A 22354-nucleotide genomic window follows, 5' to 3' on the forward strand; every position below is an offset into this window, starting at 1 on the left:
CAAGCCTCCTCCATAGCTAACATAGCCTGCTGATGAAGACCTATGAGAAAGGAGAGAAAACCTTATCGGAATCCTCTAAAGGACTGCGGGAACCAGCTGTACTGTGAATTTATGTGTGACTCACACAGTGATCGAGGAAGGAGAAAACGCGCTTTCAGTTTCATGGTTCAGAGCAAAGTACATTCACACACAGCTGTGCGGGGTGGCTGAGATGTTCCTGTGCCCCCTCCCCGCCCAGAGCTGAGAGGTAAAAAGGGAGTCAGATCTGCCATTCTCTGACTTTTTCCTCCATAGCACAACTTGGAGAATGGTGAGGGGCAATGGCCTCTCCTCTCTGAAGGCCAATGCCACAGCAAACCAGTCCTGGCACTCAATTCTGTGTTTTGTTTTCAGCCAACGGAAGTGCTGCCGCCAGAGAGTGAGTCAGGAGGCTGGTAGGAGAGCGGAGTCGCTGAGTTGGAGTCCTAGAGGCTTGAACTGCAGGCAGGCAAGGGCAGAGTGGTGCTTTTGAAAAGGGAGATGCTTACAGGAGTCAGGGAGGACTGTTGGCTGCGGAGATGGAAATGACGCTGTTCACTGGCATGAATGCCTGGCCAGAATTTTGTATCTTGCTACCTGTTTGTTCAGTTTAACATTAGTTTCTCACCTCCCCTAGGGAGTTTGTCCTTCTCTCCACTGTAATGGTTTTGAGGTGGCTTGCTAATGCGCTGCTCTGGGGAGCGGGAGGCGCTGCCCATGTTCAGGTTGCTGCGGGTTCTCCCATTGCATAGGCTGCTGGAAGGATGGGTTTTCCCACCGCCTGGATAAGGGTTCACTCTTAGCTCTCAAAACGGTGCAAAATTCCAGCGTTGCAGAGTTTTGATTAGTTGAACTGTTGGCTGGCTGGGATCTGTAAGATCTCCTGCAGGAAATCTTGAAACCTGGGGAGAAGTGGCAACAAAATACACCCCATTTAGGAGATGGAGCTGTGCAGCAGCGAGTCCAGAGCTAGATTTTTCTCAAGGGACGTTTGGTGTTCAGCCCATGCTGGTTATTCTTTTCTCATTGACTCCTAACTAGTATGGGCACATCCTCTCTGAAATTATTCAGATCTGCCTCTCTTGAACTAGAGGTGTGTCAGATTACAAACAGAGAATGGCCTGTTTAACCTGCGATGACTTCTGTGCCATGTGCTAAAAAGCAAGAGATCGTTGGTAATTCCCAGGTGCTCATTTCTGTGTGGTGTTTCTGGAATTGTGCGTTTGCTTGTCCGTGTGTCTGGTCTGTTATTGGCAGCCACAGGAACTCCCCGAGCCTGGCTGGCTCCAGTGGGTGCCAGCTGGAGCACAGGGTGTTCCAAAACATGGACCCAGTTTGAAATGGGAATTGCTTTGAAATTGCGTCCATCTTTTTGAAACAGCCTGTACATTTCTAGCTCGATGGAACATTACTCTCTACATGTCTTCTGAGCTTGGCCTAGGTCTGTCACATTAGTTTTGTATTTGTGGAGCAAATTCGTGTTCAGGCCTGATTTGGTTGGGCCTGTCAGCACAGATAAGGATCTGTACCTGTTTGCTGGGAAGAGCTTGTTCTAATGTGACTTGAGGGCATGGGCTGTTAAAAGGCATTTTGCCATCTTCAGATGACTTCCACCCAGCTTGCCACACGTGCAGTAATTGAACATCTTGTGTGGGCAGAGGGAGCCCTGGGGACCTGCACAAGCAGGTTCTGTTTTCTCAAGCCCGGGCTCAGGTCGAGAGAGGTTCTCCTGCCCCTCTGCTCTGCCCTGGGGAGACCACACCTGGAATCTTGTGTCCAGTTGTGGCCCCTCAGTTCCAGCAGGACAGGGAACTGCTGGAGAGAGTCCAGCGCAGCCACCAAGATGCTGAAGGGAGTGGAGCATCTCCCGTGTGAGGAAAGGCTGAGGGAGCTGGGGCTCTGGAGCTGGACAAGAGGAGACTGAAGGGGGACTCATTCCTGGGGATCAATATGGAAAGGGGGATGGAGCCAGGCTCTTCTGGGTGACAACCAGTGACAGGACAAGGGGCAATGGGTGCAAACTGGAACACAGGAGGTTCCACTGAAATTTGAGAAGAAACTTCTTCCCAGTAAGGGTGACAGAACACTGGAAGAGGCTGCCCAGGGAGGCTGTGGAGTCTCCTTCTGTGCAGACATTCCAACCCGCCTGGACACCTTCCTGTGTAACCTCATCTGGGTGTTCCTGCTCCATGGGGGGATTGCACTGGATGGGCTTTCCAGGTCCCTTCCAACCCCTGACACTCTGGGATCCTGTGAACCCCCGGGACCGCTCGCAGGGCCCGCGGTGCGGCTGGCGCAGCCCCCCGTCCCGCCGCGGTTCCGGGGAGGGCGGGAGGGCGCTCGGCTCGCTGCCGCTGGGGAGGCGGCAGAACTACAGCTCCCAGCGGCCCGGGCGCGGGCGGAAGCGGCCTCGGGCCCGCGCTGCTTGGAGCTGCCGCGGCCCGGCCATGGAGCTGCCCCGGCAGCGGCTGCTGGCGCTCAGCGAGGAGCTGGACGGCGCCGAGCTGGCGGCTCTCAAGTTCCTCAGCCTGGAGCACGTCCCCATGAGGAAGCTGGAAGGCGTCCGGAGGGCGCAAGACTTGCTGGAGGTGCTGCAGGAGAAGGGGATGCTGGAGGCGGGGAACCTCTCCTTCCTCAGGGAGCTGCTCTACCGCATCGGCCGCATGGACCTGCTGGCCCGGCTGGGCTGCAGCCGCGAGGAGATGGACAGAGAGCTCCGCATCCCGGGCAGGGCGCAGGTGTCGCCGTACCGGTGAGTGACCGCGGAACGTGGGCACAGGGGCTGCGGGAAGCACACGAGCCATCTCCCCAGAGAAAGCCGAACGGAAAGTTAAAACTTCTGCCCGGTAACGGGGAAAAAAACCTGAGCCGCGCCGTTCTGAAACACGGACCAGCCCCCAAAACCGCCCAGCGCTGCGGTGACTGCGGCTGAGCCTTCGTGTTCAGCTCCGGAAACTGTCAGCACGGGTTGGATTCTAGGAAAACTCAGATCTTTCTACTTGCAGTTGAAAAGGGCTTCTGGCTGGCCTAGAACTGGCGGCCCCGTAGGTTAAAAGTGTTTTTAAAATGATGTATGCTTGCACGGGGCGAAGGGGCAGTTAGAGTACAGTGTTAAACTATGCTAAAGGACATGCTTGGGAACAGGATGAACCAGTGTCCTCCGCTCTTTTTCTAGATACCTGCTCTTCCAGCTGTCAGAAGACATCACTAAAGATGAGCTGAACTCCTTTAAGTTTCTTCTGGGGGAAGAATTACCAAAATGCAAGCTGAACCCCAAGACAGTAAGAATTTGTTTAATTGTTTTTATCCATTACTGTTATTATAATCCGTAGAGGCATTTGGGTTGCTCTGAGGAAGATGAGCATGACTCTTCTCATGGTGAGAACCCCGTAAGGAACAGGCTGCGGCTGGAAGGGGCCATGGGCTCTGCGGTGCATGTGGGATGTGTCCGTGTTCTGGGTCTCAGCCCAGACGCGCTGGGAAGGCTGGTGAGCGCATTCACCCCACTCACCCAGCCAGGTTTCTTTTGGCTGCTTTCTGAGCCGTTATCAAACGCGGAAGATCCCCCGCTGTGGCGATTCCTTTATGCTTTTGTTCCGTTTATTTCCAAACTCCACTTGCTCAAGATGGTCACTACAGTGATTCTTGTGTTTCAGTTAAGTGCACAAAATAGCCCCTGGAAGCCAAATGAATGTCACTAAAAATAACGTATTCCTATATTGTAGTCATTACCAATTAAAAGAATGAATCATGTCAACAATTACTAGCCTAAAGATGTGTAAATCCTGTCAGCGATTACTAACCCCATCATAAGCTCGTTATGGTATAAAAAATCATGCCCATGAGTGCAAAGAGCCCTGTCCAAGTGAAGACCCTAACCTGTGAGCACGCGTGGAATGAGAAAATGATTGTGTAACTGCGGGTAAGTGACTAACCAGTCCTGGAAAGGGCGTGGAGATGTGGGGAGGTACTGACCCAAATCAAAAGTGTAAGTGATGTGAGCGCTGTGAAGGAGGTCAAGGAGTCAAGGAGTCAAGGAAGGGAGCCAGGAGGCCTGTGGTTGAATAGGGATCTGTTGGGTATGCTCAAGCAGAAGAGGAGAGTTTACAGGTCATGGAAGCAGGGGCTGGCCACTGGGGAAGAATATAAGGCTGCTGTTAGAGGATGTAGGAAGGCAGCTAGGATAGCCAAGGCCTCCTTAGAATTACAGCTGGCGAGAGGGTCCAAGGACAGCAAAAAGAACTTTTTCAAATACATAGCAGATAAAACTAATACCAGAGGCAATGTAGGCCCACTGATGAATGGGGTGGGTGCCCTGGTGGCAGAAGTTACAGAGAAGGCAGAATTACTGAATGCCTTCTTTGTCCCTGTCTACTCTGCCGGAGGCTGTCCTGGGGAGCCCTGTACCCCTGAGACCCGGATGAAGCTAGGTCAATGGAGGAGTTTGCTTTAGTCAATGAGGACTGGGTTAGGGAGCAATTAAATAGTCTGGACATCCATAAATCCATGGGTCCAGATGGGATGCATCCGCGGGTGCTGAGGGAGCTGGCTGAAGTCATTGCTGGACCGCTCTCCATCATCTTTGCCAAGTCTTGGGGAATGGGAGAGGTGTCCGAGGATTGGAGGAAAGCAAATGTCACTCCAGTCTTCAAAAAGGGCAAGAAGGAGGACCCGGGTAATTATAGACCGGTCAGCCTCACCTCTGTCCCTGGGAAAGTAATGGAACAGCTTGTCCTTGGTGCCATCTCAAGGCATATCAAGGATAAGAGGGTCATTAGGGGCAGTCAGCATGGCTTTACCAAGGGGAAGTCATGCTTGACCAACCTCATTGACTTTTATGAGAATGTAACAAGGTGGATGGATGATGGCAGAGTGGTGGATGTGCTCTACCTTGACTTCAGTAAAGCCTTTGACACAGTCTCCCACAGCATCCTCACAGCTAAACTGAGGAGGTGTGGTCTGGACAATAGAGTAGTGAGGTGGGTTGCAAACTGGCTTAAGGAGAGAAGCCAGAGAGTGGTAGTCAATGGTGTGGAGTCCAGTTGAGGCCAGTATCTAGTGCAGTGCCTCAGGGGGCAGTGCTGGGGTCAGTATTATTCAATATATTCATTAACGATTTGGACGAGGGAATAGAGTGACTCAGCAAGTTTGCTGATGACACCAAGCTGGGAGGAGTGGCTGACACTGGAAGCTGTGCTGCCATCAGAGACCTGGACAGGCTGGAGAGCTGGGAATAACCTGATGAAATTGAACAAGGGAAAGTGTAGAGTCCTACATCTGGGCAGGAACAACCCCAGGTTCCAGTATAAATTGCGGAATGACCTATTAGAGAGCAGCGTAGGGGAAAGGGACCTGGGGGTCCTGGGGACAGCAGGGTGACCATGAGCCAGCACTGGGCCCTTGTGGCCAGGAAGCCAATGGTACCTGGGGTGGGTTAGAAGGGGGTGGTCAGTAGGTCAGAGAGGTTCTCCTGCCCCTCTGCTCTGCCCTGGGGAGACCACACCTGGAATCTTGTGTCCAGTTGTGGCCCCTCAGTTCCAGCAGGACAGGGAACTGCTGGAGAGAGTCCAGCGCAGGGCAACAAAGATGATTAAGGGAGTGGAGCATCTCCCTTATGAAGAAAGGCTGAGGGAGCTGGGGCTCTTTAGTTTGGAGGAGACTGAGGGGTGACCTTATTAATGGTTATAAGTATATAAAGGGTGAGTGCCACGAGGACGGAGCCAGGCTCTTCTTGGTGGCAAACAATGACAGGACAAGGGGTAATGGGATCAAGCTGGAACACAAGAGGTTCCACTTAAATTTGAGAAAAAACTTGTTCCCAGTGAGGGTGGCAGAGCCTGGCCCAGGCTGCCCAGGGGGGTTGTGGAGTCTCCTTCTCTGCAGACATTCCAACCCGCCTGGACACCTTCCTGTGTAACCTCATCTGGGTGTTCCTGCTCCATGGGGGGATTGCACTGGATGAGCTTTCCAGGGCCCTTCCAATCCCAACCATACTGTGATACTGTGAGGTGCTGGCTTAGTGGTTTGACCACCTGGCATTGCGCAGTCTCGTAATAAAATGATATTTTGACACCAGGTAAAGAGCCCCGCTTTTGGGACAGCAATATGATCGCCATTAGATCTCCTGGGCCGGCTCTGATTTGATCTCAGCATCTCTGAGCTGCAGTTAGTATGTTCTCGGAAGATGTGTACTTAGGGCACTCGCAGGTGTTGTTAAACTAGGTTTAACTGACTCGGCTGAGGTCTCAACTCAACGTGCCCCGAGAGCAAACTGCCTTTCTGATTCCCCAGACAATGCTTGACTTGTTCATTGAGATGGAGAAGAAGCGGATTTTAGCAGAAGACAACCTGAGTATCCTGAAGCGTCTCTGTGCAGAAATTAACGTCAGCCTGTTGAAGAGAATTGAAGAGTATGAATTAAACATAGGTGGTAAAACAAAACAAAAAGGCCTCTTTCCCATAGTTACTCTAGAAGTGACACACAGGTATCATACAGGACTGGTAATGCTTTTCAGGTGAAGAAGCGATGACCATCACAGAGGAAGAGAGGGGCAGCACAGGAGACCCAGAAGGTAATTGAAATGCTCGAAAAATTGATTCGATTTTTCGCTCTTCCTCAGCTTTTGGAGTCTCTGTGCCACTTCCATCTCGCTTCTGTACACAGGTGCCTCTCTAAAAAGTGATCAAGTATCCACTTACTTATAGACTGATCACAATACATTTTAATTGATGATCTAGTTGTTTATAGCTAAGAGAGACAGCCAGTCAAGCCCAGTTCACTGTTTTCAGAGAACAGTTTTACCCCAGGAGATACTTGTGGAAATGCAGAATAGGAGCAGAGCTTCTCTCCTTTCTCCAGCGCTGCTCTCTGTGCTGAGCCGTGTTTGTCTGTGTTCAGCCCATGGCAGGTGGCCGGCGTCACCCATGGCACTGGATTGTCCTGCCAGCTGGAATGAACCATCCCAGGTAAGTCAGTTTGTTTCTTAGAAACATCATCACTCCGTCTCAGAGGAGCTCATCCCTCTGAGATGACTCAGAAGAGCTCATAGGCCCAACTGTTAAAAGCACTGTCTAGAAAAGGAAAAACGCACCTCTCTGTGCCATCCTTTATTCTGAAGCGAAGTCACAGGCGCGGTACTTTCACCGATAATCTTTCTTTTGAACAGCTTGAAGCTTACAAGATGAGCAGCCGCCCCCGGGGGGTGTGCCTGATCCTGAATAACCACAGCTTTGCAAAAGCCAGGGAAGCAGCGCCAGAGCTCCGAGACATGAAGGATCGGAATGGCACCCACATGGACGCAGGTACAGGCCACATGAAAGACGAGTTTGCGTATCGTCTTCAAAAACAGAAACCCGATTCCTTTTCCTGTACTGAAGGTCTGTGTTTCAGTCTTCCCTTCCTACGATACTTTTGTCGTAGTGGCTGAGTCAGCTCTGTTTCCTGTGCTGACAAACCCCAACCAAGCTTTTACTGACCGGCTCAGAACAATTCACTGGCGTTTTGCTGTTTTACTGAGGTTGCTGTAACCTTAAGCAGCAAGCTGAGCTCTACGAGCTAGGCCAGCTTTGCATCAGCCTTATGCATACTTCTAAAATACGCAGAGTCAGAACCAGGAATGTAACTACCCGCATAGTAGTCTAGCAGGATTAAAAGAAAAAGATAATTTATCTCTAGAAATGCAATTTGCAATGGCAGAGTTGAATTTTGAAATAATGAGCTCCAGTTCCCCTCTGTTTGCTTTCCAGAGGCTCTGGGAAGAGTCTTCAGCAAGCTGCATTTTACAGTCGCAGAATATAAAGACCTCACTGCTGAAGAAATCCGTAAGATTGTGAACTCGTTCCGGTGCGAAGACCACAAGGACAGAGACTGTTTTGTTTGCTGTGTCCTGTCTCATGGGAAAAAAGGCATCATTTACGGAGTCGATGGGCAGGAGGTGCCGATCCGGGAGCTCACCATGTCTTTCACTGGACACAATTGCCCCTCGCTTGCTGGAAAACCCAAAGTCTTTTTCATTCAGGCCTGCCAAGGCGATGCTTGCCAGAAAGGTGTGACCATTGAAACGGACTCCCTAGAAACAGACGCGAGATTCCAGCTGGAGTGCATTCCCGCCGAGGCAGATTTCCTCCTGGGCATGGCCACCCTGCAGGACTATGTGTCCTACAGGAACCCGCGGCAGGGGACCTGGTACATCCAGGCCTTGTGCCAGCACCTGGAGTCCAGCTGTCCTCGGTAATTATGCAGAAGCTGCTTTTTTGGGCAACACCTGCATTTCCCTTTTGAACGGCGGGGCTTTCATTTGGATGCAAAGGCCGATGATCTGCGGTGGGAGCACCCGCTCCCCGTGAAAACTCATGTAGGGCAGAGCAGCACTGTGCAGATTGTTCAGGGTTTATCTAACTGCCTTCAAGCCTGTCTAAACCAGGAGCTGCTAGTATAGATCAAGAGATACAAGAATGTGGTAATTTTCCTGCCATTAACTGCCTTACAGAAACCTTACTTGTGTTTTTGCAGAGGAGAAGATATTCTCACCATCCTGACAGCGGTGAATCACGAGGTGAGCAGGAAGAGCGGCAGGCCCAACGCAGAGAAGCAGATGCCGCAGCCCAGTTTCACACTGAGGAAGAAACTCATCTTTCCCATCAACTAAAGGGGAGGAACCGCACGGCGGCGGGAGCCGCTGGGAGCAGAGGTGACCTCAGCGGACCTCACGGACCTCAGCGCCTGCTCTTACCGCAGGAGCAGTTGTTTTCTTGACAATACAGCTGAGGAGTGACAGCCGTGAGAACTCAGTGTTCGCATCTATGACACTTTATACTTGCGAACATCTCCGAGCTGGTCTCTGATTTGTGGTTTGCCAGTTAAAATATGCTTGGGTTCTCCCTCAGCTGTGCCACGCTGTTCTTGCGTTAGGAACATCTCTCTCCAATGCAAATTTTAAGACAAGTATTAAGCCTTGTGTATTTTATGCCTAAGTTTTGCAAAATAAAGGGGGGCGTGCTGCAAATTTTATAGGCTATAATCAGCTCGCGGTGTGTTTTGTTACTTGTCCACACCATTTAAAATAATTTATTTTAGTGTCTTGGTTCACCTCAAGGAGGAGCCAAGCGCTTCACTTCCAGCAGCCTCAGCAGGACGTGAGTTTGTGGTATAAAAACTGGGGGCATTTTCCAGCAAGAATTAACGCATGCCATAAAAAAAGTCTCAAAATATAATGAGTTATTAATCTGATGAGGAATCCCTCATCAGTCGGGAATCAAGCCTGTTAATTAGCAATCTCCACAATTAGTCTCCTCACGTGAAGCCCCGCGTGGCCCAGTGAGCCGGAACGCCACAGCACAGACCAAGGACGCTGCGCCCTGACTGCTCGAGTTACAGGTATTTTCATCAAGTGCAGACACCAACCTACACAAAGGCCGTAATTTTATTCACTTTTGCACCAACCTGATATAAAATGCTATTTAAAGGCCCTTGCTCCTGGGAGACGGTCAAAAATACAGTATCACTGCAGAGTATCTTCAGAATTTCCAAACTGCCACTGATTTAGGTAGCTCAATAAACCTGTTTTCTCCAGGAGGCTCCTTGCACCGTTCTCAGGCACACCGGAGGTTCCGGGGTTAGTTCTGTGTGTTCTTCCAGCAGCTTTGCAGGGGTAGGTACAACACTCTTCGCTTCCTGCAGCCGAAGCGCTTGAGAACAAGGGGGGAAAAACCAAACCCCCTCTCCCCAAAGTCTTACCTCTGTTCTATCACAAATAGACAGGACATCGGCCGCAAAGATGGACAAAGAACAGCGCTGGTGTTAGACAAGTGCTGGCTAACACTGTGATGCCAGAGGAATATATCAGCTGCTGTAAAATAACAGGAGAAAACCAACACAACGAAACCGCCACCCACACAAACACCCTGAGGTACCAGGAAACAGGAGCACATTCATTTTTATTAGAGAATGCTGTAGTGGAGAAGACACCTGGAACAAACCACACAAGATGGCCAATATACTGAAAAATGGTATGTTACGCATGTTTATTATCAAATTTCCTTTCTGCTAGGAAACAACAGGAAGTGGAAAAAGCGAATGAAAAAAACAATGCCATGAAGTTCCCAGCCCATTCAAACGTTGTGTGTTATCCCCTTGGTAGCAGCCAAATGAGGCCCAAACCCGATATTCTCCTGCCCCCTCTGCTGCTGTTTGACACCAGCAGCCTCTTAACTTTGACCACGGGGATTTTGAGCGTGAATCTGATGACACATCACCCTCCAGAAAACAAACCAACCAACCTCTGGACAAATCCATCACATTGTGCAAACTGAAACAGTTTATATGGTTGGGCTATGGAATACAGAAGCCTCCCAAAGAGAAAAATGCATTTAATTCATGTGCTTTCAGATTAATTTTAACCGAAACCTGGTCTCCGATTGAGCTGATTTGCTCCTTCTGCTGCTCACACACACAACGACCCAATGGCTGGAGTTCTCTAACGAAGCTGCTTAGAAACACAGTGTGATATCTTCAGAAATGTATCCGGAACTTACAGCTATTCCTACAACACACACACACATAGAGGGACATACTTGTGATCAATCTCCCCATTGATACGGAACTGTCCCCTCATTCCTGCGGGTTCCCAGAGGTGACAACACAGCAGACGTACCCAGCTTAGAGCTGAACCAACTCCCCTGCGCTGCTCCGGTTCAGCCAGGCCAGGCCCCCCCGCACCGCTAAGCACGTACACACATAAATACTGCAATGAAGAAATTAAATACTCGGCACTTAAAAGAACAAAATGGTTTTAAATAAAATTCACCTTTTAGAAGATCTTGCTTAGAGAGCAAAAGGCAACTCCCGGAGTTCCTGAATAGTTGTGTGCGCTGCCGACAGACAAGCTCTGCCAAAAATCCCTGCGCGAGTTTCAAGTGGTTACTGCCTTTCCCTTTTACGAAAAGAGTTGTCACAGGATGTAGGGGGCCGGAAAAGCAGGAAGGTCACACGACAAATGGCCACTAAATCAGGTTAAGAAGTTTTCTTTTCCTGCCCTGCTCCACCCACCCCTGCAGAACAAGGGGGGATATGCCTTATGGCAATTGCCAATCAGCGTAATTACACTGATTACACCCCACGTACACTGTAACGAGCAAGGTAAACTTTGACTGCTTCGCCTAATTGTACAGAAAGTAAGCGCTAATTTTAAAATGTTGATAGGTACAGTGAAAAATTATACACGGACTCATTCTTCCGAGGCATTTTGGGCAAACTTTCTACGCCAAATTACACCATAAATCTATCGTTGGTGATTCAGTTACAACTAGAACCTTGGGCAGGAAGGAATCCAAAAAGCAGCACAGGCATTCATATTTTGCCAATTACCACCCAGAAATCTGATTTCTAAACCGATTTCTAAAATGGGCTTCTGTGTCGAGATGGAAAATCTGCCTCGGTTTTGTTCAGAATCAGGTTTGGAACCACGCTCCACCATCAAACCACAACATTTCCATGTGGAAAACCCCGGTTTGTGTTCGCTAAAACCCTACAAAGAGCACTGGCCTTCACCTTCCTGTTGCTGAGTCCAGCCTGGCAAATTCTGCTCTTTACAAAGCGTTTTAAAGCAAATCCTGCCGCACAGCAGAGATCAGGAGCCTCAGATACACAGAGTGCCCAGCTGAGGCCACTTACTGGATTCCCCACACGTGGCTCCAATTCCAAGCTCTCCCTTTATGGCAAATTACAAATAACCCCAATCAAGCACCTCACTTTTCCCTCCTTTTGCAACACCGTAACGTGCCTGAGATATTCTTTTCTTTCTCCATGCAAAAACACCCTGATTTAAAAATATATGCGCAGCACAATTTGGAAGGATTTCTTAGCGTGAAGTTTTTATCCCAAGACACACCTCCCTGCTTCTTAACTCTTATGCATTGCACCTTCCTCCGCGTGCTTCAGAAGCTCTGGAAATAAATTAACGTCTGTTAATACCTCGCTAGCACAATTGCACTCTTTCAAAATCTAAACGTGACCAGCGGTTTCTGTGTCCATCAACAGAAGCGTTGTTTTCTTACACAGAATTTAACGTTCTCTCCCCTGCTTCTCAAAGTGGGGAGGAGCTGGAAAGAGTGCAGTTTCTGAAATGGAAAATACAGGAATAACAATGAAAAAGCCCAAGTTTTCCTATTTGCTTGCTACAGAGAGGAAGTTGGACCAACGATGCTGATCAGACTGACGCCTGTTTTAATGTGATATTTAAATGATCCAGCCTGACTGCTATTAACTAGTAAAATATTACCGTTGTATGGTGGAAAAAATAGAACAGCACCTGCAAGACAGTTCTACACCTACAGTTTAAAAGGTTAAAATACTGAGAATGTCTACGATGGTATTTTATTTTTGCTTAGGACAGATGCTCAAAACTAAGCTTTGGTTTCTTCTTTTCTTCCACAAGAGCCACCTTCCTCAAACCCCAGCAACCTTCTTTCTGTCCTGGATCCCAACGCTCCTCTCTCCCAGCTCTTCAACATGCACGTGCCTTCTCCAACTCTTCGCTAGCAGATCTGGTGATGCCCAGCCTGGCTGTTTATCCCTCGGGTATTATTTCCGGGGCCAGCAGTCGGTTGTTGTCCACAGCCATCAGTCCTCCTGGAGGATATCCATTTGTGACGCCTGCGTGCAGACCGGAGCTCCCAACGCTCCGATCATGGCTGGAAGGCTCTGGTTCCTCCTCAGCCCCGCCATTAGCTTGCTCCCTGTGTTTAGAAACACGGCCGAGTCCTGCCTGCGCAGGCCGAGCTCGCGCGGCACGGGCGCCCGGATGGCCCTGGCGATGCCCAACCTCTTCAGCCTGTCCACCAGGCTGCTCTTCAGCTGCCCCGCGTCGGGGCCGTTCCGCGTGCCCGGCCGGCCGTACACGCCTTTCAAGAACGTTTCCACCGGGCGGGAGGCCAGGAAGTTTTCTGAGGGATGCGCTCGAGGCTCCAGCGGTGGAGGGGAAGGACAAGGCAAAGGCGAGGGAGAGTTGGGCGGGGTAGAAGGAACGGGGGGAGCTCGAGGGGGCGGCAGCAAAGGCCATTTTCCCCCCCCGGGGCTGTTGTAAACCTTGGCGGAGATGCCTCGCTCTTGCAGCAGCTTGGCCAGGCTGCTGGTGCTGCTGCAGGTGGTGGTGGAGTCTCTTCTCTTGGTGAGGAACTCCCCGATGCTGAGCCGGTATGGCACGGCCAGGCCGCTGGCGCCTGCGCTCCCAACGCCGCCGCCAGGGCTGCCGAGGGAAAACGGGGCACCCGGGGCGCTGAAATTCAAAAAATAGAGAGAGAAGACATAAACATGAAACATCTTTCTCTCTGCTCTGTATTTGCCTTTTAGTATAAACAAGACTCAAGAAAAAGGAAACTGTTGCGACAGTTTCAGCTTTACTAGGTTCAGAATTGTTCTGCAAAATATTTAGAAGATATTAGGTTGACAGAGAGGTTTTGGTGTAAGAACCAATGTATTTACCTTCTGCGGTCACCTACATATAGATAGAATATTAACACAGGTGCCTTAGTTTAAAAGAATGACAACACAATCAGATTTAAAAAATGGTATTATCAATATTTTTTTCACTATGTATATGAAGCATTTGCTATTGAAGAGGATGAATTTACCTCCTTTAAGTTACCCCAACCTGTTTAAACTCTCACTTGAAAGAATTTCAAGTTTCCCCTTTGTCATTACATCTGTTTGTATGAATAACATGTTGCCTGGCTGCCTTGGGAGTTTTGAAAGTCATCTGTACTTCAGAAGCCAGAAAGCAGCCGTTTAATCAGCTTAATGTCAGCGGTCACCATACCTGGGAGTGACTTGAGTGACATCGGACGGGTGAAGGATCCTACAGGTAGTAAAGGTAAACGTGGAGTTTGTGGCAGACAGACACTTCCCTGGGTTCGAGGCTGCAACGCGGAGAATTAACACCCATTGAGGGCAAAAACAAAGACAGATGAAGACTAATCAAAACAAAGTTTAAGATAATGTTATTATCTCTGCTAATTATCTGGTTTTAAGTAAAAGGCAGCATTGTTGCAAGGTCAAATGAGTTGCATTGAGAAAAAGACACTGAAAAAAACAAAGAGGAAAACCCACTAATCCCACTTCTTACCAGTGAGTGGCACTGCTGCTGATGTAACCGTCGGCAGGAAAATCCCCGCCGTTGGCTTTGCTGCTGTGCGTGTCTGTTCCTCCGAGAAGGGCTGCTGCACTTGGAACGTTATCCCTCCTGCAGCGCCTTCCTCCTCGTCCTCCTCCAGGTCGGAGATGTGGTGCACAGCGCTGTCGGACAGGGGGGTGAACCCCTTGGTAACAACACCTGGTCTTGGGTCAAGAATGGTGCCCAGGTTGGGCCGAGCGAGCTGCTGCCAGTGGAACAGGGTCTGGGATCCTGGGGGACACAGGGAAGAGTCTCAGAGAGCCAAGTTCATCACCACAACAATGCTGGGCAGCTGGTGCTGACACCGCAGCACACACCACAGATCCCAGAACGTCACGGGTTGAAGGGACCTGGAAAGCTCATCCAGTGCAATCCCCCCATGGAGCAGGAACACCCAGATGAGGTTACACAGGAAGGTTGGAATGTCTGCAGAGAAGGAGACTCCACAACCCCCCTGGGCAGCCTGGGCCAGGCTCTGCCACCCTCACCGGGAAGAAGTTTCTTCTCATATTTAAGTGGAACCTCCTGTGTTCCAGTTTGCACCCATTGCCCCTTGTCCTGTCACTGGTTGTCACCCAGAAGAGCCTGGCTCCATCCTCCTGACACTCCCCCTTTCCATATTGATCCCCATGAATGAGTCCCCGCTCAGTCTCCTCTTGTCCAGCTCCAGAGCCCCAGCTCCCTCAGCCTTTCCTCACACGGGAGATGCTCCACTCCCTCCAGCATCTTGGTGGCTGCGCTGGACTCTCTCCAGCAGTTCCCTGTCCTGCTGGAACTGAGGGGCCACAACTGGACACAAGATTCCAGGTGTGGTCTCCCCAGGGCAGAGCAGAGGGGCAGGAGAACCTCTCTGACCTACTGACCACCCCCTTCTAACCCACCCCAGGTCCCATTGGCTTCCTGGCCACAAGGGCCCAGTGCTGGCTCGTGGTCACCCTGCTGTCCCCCACGAAGAAAAAGCCTCACGCTCAGTGCTGTGAAAGCAAGCCAAAGAGAAATCGGCACTGATGAGCTGGCTGGGATGTTACCTACCAAATACTGCTGCTTCTTATGGCACAGCACACCCCACTGCACACACACCGACAACGAATTAGTTGGCAAATTAACGTAAAATCCCTTCCCGCTGACGCGAGGAGAATCATCCTCTTACCTTCAATGGGTTTGACAATTTGCAATTTTTCTGGTAGGAGGACGCGGAGATTACCGGAGCTGGCAGACAGATCGGTGAACTCTGAGTTTGTACCCAGGGAAAAACAGGTTTCTGTGGGCGTGCTGCAGCCGCTGGCTCCGTCCCTCTGCTCCGCCAGCAGCCGCGCCTCCCGCTGCCACTCGTCCTCAAAGAACCGCTGCTCGCTCAGGTAGTTCTGCCGCCGCAGACAGAGCCGGTGCAGAGCCGTGGCCAGCGCGCTGTCCCCAGGCGCTCCCGGCCGGCCAGCATCCCCAGCGTCCCTGCGGTAAACAGCAAATAACAACAGATATTAAGAGCATTACACTGACTACATGGTGCTTCAAAAGGATTATCACAGAATGTCCTGAGTTGGAAGGGACCCACAAGGATCAAGTCCAACTGCTGGTCCCTGCGTATGACAACCCCACAATAAACGTATGGTGATTCTTCATTTTTTTGCTAAAAGGTCTTCCTCTATGTCTGGAGTGCATCGTTTTCCAAGGAATTTCAGAACATTGACCCATTTCCTGATTTTGTCTAGAACGTACGTGTTCATGGCGTAACAGCTCAGCCGCACAATTAGTAAACCCTTCATCTTTTTCAGAAGCAGATAATTGCATTTGATGTGGCACGTGCCTCGGAGATTTTTCAGATGAGACTTTAAAACTTAAAATTAGGTCACGTATGCTTTGATTTGCAGGCATTTTGAGTAACCCTAATGGCTGCAACCAATTTGATATCCGTGCTGCTTTGAAACCGGGTCCCTCTTTTGGAAACACCCCATTTTCTCTGTTACACAGCAGCGGTGCGCTCTGGATCTCGTTGTGAAGCAATCAGGTCACACAAGCAGTTAGTTCCCTACCTCGGGTCCCTCTCGGAGCTGCTCCTCTGGCCTGGCGAGGGGCGCAGGCCGGACGGGAAGGGCTTGGCTGTCATAACGGTGCTGGGCCGGTTGGAGCCCGGGATGGGCAGCGGCGCGGGGAAGGGGGAGAAGCGCCCGCGAGAGACGTTGGCGACCCTGACGGTGTCAAACACTCGCTTCGGTTGGCCCCTGCGGGAAACACAAGCAAACAAATGCTGTTTTCAGAAGCATTTTGAAGGAGACCTAATAAAGAAAAAGCTCCCAACAACAGACTTCCGAAAGTCTGCAGAGGCCCGACTAAAAAGACTTAAACTGCAGCCTGACAGACCTGAACCTCTGTTGCTAACTCCTTGAGAACATTCAGGAGCGTGTATTGTATTTATTTAATGTTACGTGCTTTCAGAAGCATATATTTCATTTATTACTTCTTGCTCAGAGAGATCTGGGAACAGGTCTTCAGGGATTTGGGAACTGTTATCAGCCTTTCAGCTGTAATGTCATTTGCCTGAGAATCTTCCAAGCAGCATTAAAAGGGATCAAAACAGTGCTGTGCATCAGAGGACTTACATAAAAACAAATCTCACAAATTAAAGAATGAAATAACACCCTTCTAGCAAATTCCCAGCTTCCCCATAGAATCAAATAAGGCGGGTAGGTATCAAAGTGGAAAAGATTGCCAAAAACGACAAAGCTTTTTTTATTAGCTTAGAAGAAAAAATGACTCCAGAGGGAACATTCACATTTCTAGATCTCCAGAAATCAGTTTCACTTTACTTAGTACAAGCATATGGAAAAACAGCGAAACAGCACAAGATCTAAAAACATACTTTTGCTTGGAGAGGAGAGATTCTTCACCCTGACTCAATTCCTTCCGCATTGTCCCTTCGATTTCTGCTGCAAGGGAATCCTAGAGAAAAATGGAAAGCAGGAGAGTTGACCAACTCGACTCAAGCCTTCTTCCTAACAATTTTAGCTGAAAACATCTCTTAAAAAATACTTAAAAAAATCAATAAATCTCCATTTGTTTCCCTGCTATCAGTATGTTTGGCCAAACCCTTGGGTCTCTGAGGGAAGGGCGCGGGGGGGAGTTTTCCACCCTAACTGCACCCATGTATAACCCCAATGGCTCCAGCTCTCATTAGCAACATCTTGGTTCTCTTTATGCTGGTTTCTTCAGTTCAGCGACAGTTTTAAGAGCACAGGCCAAACACGCACATGGGGGATTCTGTATACACAGAACAAATAACCAAAACCTGACGAATTCCCAGCACAGCTCAGAAAACGTTGAGAGTGTAGTAATCAAAACATACCTGAGACTAATAAGAGAAACATAAATTCATTTAACCCTTTTCCATTGGTTTAGTCATCTCTGGTAATTAGCCTAAGGTCATGTGTTTATGATGATGCTTAAAATTTCACCCCACAAGACAGGATATAAAATTACATCATGAACTAGGTAAAGGAAGAAAAATCCTCCTTGAACTCTTGCAAAGATGCTTCGTTTCTTAAAGACACATGGTAAAGTTGTAAAACTCCAGGCCAGGCTGGACGGTGCTCTGGGCAACCTGAGCTGGTGAAGATCACAGAATCACAGAATCGACTGGGTTGGAAAAGACCTCAGAGATCATCCAGTCCAACCCTTGGTCCAACTCCAGTCCATTGACTAGATCATGGCACTAAGTGCCATGGCCAATCTCAGTTTACAAACCTCCAGGGCCGGTGAGTCCAGCACCTCGCTGGGCAGCCATTCCAATGCCTGACCACTCTCTCTGCACAGAATTGCTTTCTAATCTCCAGCCTCAGTTTCCCCTGGCAGAGTTGAAGCCCATGGCCCCTTGTCCTATTGCTGATGCCTGGGAGAAGAGCCCAATCCCCACCTGGCTAGAACTGCCCTTCAGGTAGTTCTAGAGAGTGCTGAGCTCACCTCTAAGCCTCCTCTTCTCCAGACTAAACAAGCCCAGCTCCCTCAGCCTCTCCCCATAGGTCTTATGCTCAAGTCCCTTCCCCAGTCTTGTTGCTCTTCTCTGGACCCGCTCCAGCACTTCAATCTCTTTCCTGACCTGAGGGGCCCAGAACTGAACACAATACTCCAGGTGTGGCCTCCCCAATGCAGAGCACAGGGGAAGGATCACTGCCCTTGTCCTGCTGACCACGCTGGTTTGGATACAGGACAGGACACCATTGGCCTTCTTGGCCACCTGGGCACACTGTTGGCTCCTGTTGAGCTTCCTGTCCATTAGTCCCTCCAGGTCCCTTTCTGCCTGACTGCTCTGCAGCCACTCTGTGCCCAGCCTGGAGCGCTGCAGGGGGTTGTTGTGATGTCCCTGCCCATGGCAGGGGGGGCACTGGGGAGCTGGGAAGGGCCTTCAACACAAACCATCCTGTGATTCTACAAAAATTCACATCCCCACCGAATGTATATGCACGACTGAGCACTGGCTGCACAACGTACCTAACAGAAAAGGTGCATAAAAAGGAAAACCAATTTTCACGTCACAATATGGTAAGCGAATGGTCAGCTTCCTAATACACACAATTCTTACAAGTCCACACATTAAAGAATTGAAAAACCCTTTGATCAGGCTCCTCTGCCTGTGACTAAACAGCTCCTGTTGCAGCTCTTGTAGCAGCTGTTTTACTCCCATAGTATATGCAAGGAGTAGCGGTGTTTATTACCACGGGAAACGCTCCGTGCGCCGGGCAGTGGCAGAGACAAGCGACAGAGCTGGCTCTGCTGCGCAGCAGCTTCACTTCTTCTTGAGATTCGTGCAGCATCCCCAGACACTCGGCGTTGCGGTCCTGCCACTCGTGGAGCTGGGAGAGAAAAGACAGAACAACACTCAGCCAGCTCCCACCGAAACCTGCACTGGCTGATGCAGCACCATCAGATTTTTTCAAGCACATGCTGACAGCTGGTCAGGGGAGCACCCGCACCCATTGTGGTGGGGAAGCATGAAGTTCAAACTAAGACTCGAAAGAGGAAAATACATGATAAAATCCAAAGGAAAATGGAAAAACTCTGCAAATACAGCAACTGCTGATGCAAAAGAAGCAAAAGGAGAACTTCCTTAAAATCTAATGAGCTATATGTTGTTGATATAATCAGTAATATTCACACTAAAACACACTTTTTCTCAGAACTACTAAGAAGAGTATGACCTCCCCACTTGGAACACCTTCCTTGCCTTGCACACTCCTGTGCACTACAAAAATATTTGTGCCGACTTCAATAAAAATACCCATCCCTTTCCTCCAATTGTATGACTCCAACCACCATGAAAAATGAGAAGCCCTACATAACTAAAAAGCAACAGTTCCCACTCTCAGTTTTCTTTCTCTCGTATTCTACTCTAAATATTTATCTACATGTTTGTGTGCCTTAAGTACCTCTGCTGTCAGTTGTCTCTGAGCATCTTTGGAGGCTTGTAAGTGAAGTTTCAGCTCCTCCTTTTCAATGACATGCTGAAAGCACAAGAAGTTGTTCATTATTTTCTCAGCCAATTTTCTCAGCCAATTTTCTCACGTCAATTTTCACCACACACTTTCCCAGCACCCCCTTACTTCTTTGAGCTTATGTTGAAGGTCAACAATCTGAGACAGGAGGGATGAGATCTCTTCCTGGTAGCGAACCAACTCCTCACTCTTCTCTGACAACTCCTCTGTTATCCTGGAAATTTGAGCATTTGTTTGTCCTACAAAACAGAAAAGGAACTTAGTAGAGAGCTTTTCCCAGCACATGACAAAAAGTCAAACCAAACCAAACCCCAAACTCAGGAAAGATCAGTGAAAGTCAACGACAATCTGCAAAATCAACAGTTCTCTTTGGAAATCGATTCATAGTACATAGAAGGAGATGCCTTAAAAAATCCATAAGGAAAAGATAAACAGTGGGGAGGAGAGGGAGAAGCAGAAAGAAGGAGGAGAAGCAGGGGAACGAGAAAGAAGGAGGAGAAGGAGGAGAAGGAGAAGGAGGAGAAAGAAGGAGGAGAAAGAAGGAGGAGAAAGAAGGAGGAGAAAGAAGGAGGAGAAAGAAGGAGGAGAAAGAAGGAGGAGAAGGAGGAGAAGGAGGAGAAGGAGGAGAAAGAAGGAGGAGAAGGAGGAGAAGGAAGGAGGAGAAGAGAGTGAACTTCAAATGCAGATGTAACATATTAAGAGCTAAGTGTGCAGAACCTGAAATAACTATCACAGGTATGCAAAATGACTGTAACAAAATCCAGAGCAAGCTGCTAAATGATCTCAAATGACACAGTGGCTCATGAGCAAGGCCAGACTTGGAATGTGCTGAAGTCAGGCTCTGAATTGATCTTGCTATTAACTACCATTCCCCATAAGCAAAGGTGTTTTGTCAGACCCCATGAAGCGTAACATACACCTCTCCAGCTCTTGACTCTGGGCACTATCTATTCTCCAATTTCCCATTTCTTTTTCTTTCTTTGAGCAAGCGCTTCATGAAGCGAGATGACAAGGCAACTGCGAAAGCTGCAACACTCCCATGCCGTTAGTCGTCCTCGTGCACGGGCCCCGAAAGCACAAAGTCGTCACGAAGTCTGATCGATCCTGCAAAAAGGTCACTCTACAAATTCAGCAGTTATTGCACCTCTGCAGATCGAGGTCTTGCCCACGGGCCGGTGGATGTTTAAGATCACAGCTACATACCTTTTCCTAAAGACATGAATGTTAAAGCTGTGGACTACACATCCTTTGGGAGAAGATTCTTTCGGTGCCTCTGAATTACCCAGCATGCATTTATGTGCTATAGAACTGGACAGACTTTCTCATCGAAGGAAAACAGGAAGAGCTTCTATGAAATCACTTCTATTTGCAAAGGGTATCTATTTTCTCAGAGGGAACAGAGTAAATTAACAACCAACTATCTATCAATTAATATTATTTTCTGTTCAGCTGGAACAAGTGAAAAATCAAGCAGCAACCCACCCTTCTTTATGGAGTACATAAAAAATTAAAATCTTAAAATATAACCTTAAGGTTATTGTGCACAAAGGGAGTAGCACACATCAAGGGACTACAGAGAAATAATTGTACCACCAGGTTACACTGTCACCGCGCAAAAAAACGGATTGTTCCTTATTGTTTCAGAATACTCGCTTTTCTACAGGAGCAGCTGCAATTCCTTGCAAATAAGTAGTCGCCAAAGGAAATGCAGCAAGTGTTCTAGACAAATTAAAACACTTGCCAATTTAAATGCTTTGGTTTATAATATATATTTTAAAAATAAGCAACTGTGTTCATAAATATATAGTAATTTTGAATGAGCATTTAGGAGTCTATGCACTGATACATTTCAATGTCATGTGTGCTAAATACTCTATACAAGAAATACATTTGGTTGATTTCCAGTCACCAACATAGCATTTTGTGTTCATTTTCTCTCTCTAAACACAATACCCGTACCTGAAGCTGAACGCCAGAGTGAAACTTGATGGAATACAGAAACAATTCTGCACGTGGGTAAAGAACAAGACTTGAATAATTGGCATAGATTACTGAATGTCCTGTATGGATTCAGGGATAACCAAGAGGGTGGAGGCACGAGGTATTTCAAACCCCGTTTTGCCCCGCAAGCCACGGCCTGGATACTCACGGAGCTCGTTGACACAGTCGTTGACCAGCTGCTGCTCCTTCTCTTCGTATGTCATGGTTTCTGTCTTCAGATGGCAAGCCTTCAAGAGAATTATTGGTATTCTAATTCAGTTTATCAATACACTTTTACTTCTGAAATTCTTGCAGCTGAAGAGTCTCCTCTCTATCTATCTTCATAATTTCTATACATCTGGCCACACTTCCCAACCGTTTTTTCCCCCATAACGTGTTTCCCTGAATTGTACAGATCTTTGGAGTGAAAGCCACACAGACACGCGAGCAAAACCTCATCTCCCTCAAACCTCCAACAAAAAATTGTTGCAAAAAATAAGTAAAGCAAACCAACAGAAGTAAGCGACTGAATTTGCTTCAAAACCTCTTATGGCAAAGAAATCTTGAAAACTGAAGGATGTCAGCCAGATCTTTTACAGCCCCCAACAGCTCTCACAACAGCTTTTCTCTGTGTTCCCCAACTCCTCTATTTAAACCTGACATTTCCTGGGCCAGAGACTGATGTCACAACAACTCTAAACACCA

General features: G+C 48.7%; 2 protein-coding genes across 10 annotated transcripts in view; one reads left to right on the top strand and one right to left on the bottom strand.

The window, feature by feature from the left end:
• Window positions 1-1955: 1955 nt before the first annotated feature.
• Window positions 1956-9028, top strand: LOC309441210 (caspase-8-like). 3 transcript variants are annotated; one of them, XM_082055753.1, is made up of 8 exons: window positions 1956-2770; window positions 3194-3299; window positions 6310-6448; window positions 6534-6590; window positions 6917-6984; window positions 7185-7320; window positions 7804-8248; window positions 8531-9028. In XM_082055753.1, the coding sequence occupies exons 1-8, from the start codon at window positions 2208-2210 to the stop codon at window positions 8664-8666; spliced, it is 1650 nt and encodes a 549-aa protein (XP_081911879.1). In that variant the 5' UTR covers window positions 1956-2207; the 3' UTR covers window positions 8667-9028. The 3 variants fall into 3 exon arrangements, with proteins under 3 accessions (XP_081911879.1, XP_081911877.1, XP_081911878.1); XM_082055751.1 differs by having other exon boundaries at window positions 1968-2770; window positions 7765-8248; XM_082055752.1 differs by having other exon boundaries at window positions 1975-2770; window positions 6310-6445; window positions 7765-8248.
• A 908-nt stretch (window positions 9029-9936) lies between these two features.
• Window positions 9937-22354, bottom strand: part of TRAK2 (trafficking kinesin protein 2) — a 29695-nt gene continuing 17277 nt past the window's right edge. For 5 of the 7 annotated variants that reach the window (XM_082055746.1, XM_082055744.1, XM_082055749.1 and 2 more), the window contains 10 exons: window positions 21819-21897; window positions 19778-19908; window positions 19604-19678; window positions 18893-19030; window positions 17044-17123; window positions 16217-16405; window positions 15337-15635; window positions 14139-14417; window positions 13833-13932; window positions 9937-13292 (listed from right to left, as the gene is read on the bottom strand). In XM_082055746.1, the coding sequence (XP_081911872.1) occupies window positions 12638-13292; window positions 13833-13932; window positions 14139-14417; window positions 15337-15635; window positions 16217-16405; window positions 17044-17123; window positions 18893-19030; window positions 19604-19678; window positions 19778-19908; window positions 21819-21897 (2025 nt within the window). In that variant the 3' untranslated portion in view covers window positions 9937-12637. The remainder of the gene's footprint in view (window positions 13293-13832; window positions 13933-14138; window positions 14418-15336; window positions 15636-16216; window positions 16406-17043; window positions 17124-18892; window positions 19031-19603; window positions 19679-19777; window positions 19909-21818; window positions 21898-22354) is intronic. The other 2 variants (XM_082055747.1, XM_082055748.1) reach the window with 2 other exon arrangements.

Source organism: Streptopelia decaocto (assembly GCF_964273445.1).
Source record: "Streptopelia decaocto genome assembly, chromosome: 6".
In the NCBI taxonomy this organism is placed as follows: Eukaryota; Metazoa; Chordata; class Aves; order Columbiformes; family Columbidae; genus Streptopelia; species Streptopelia decaocto.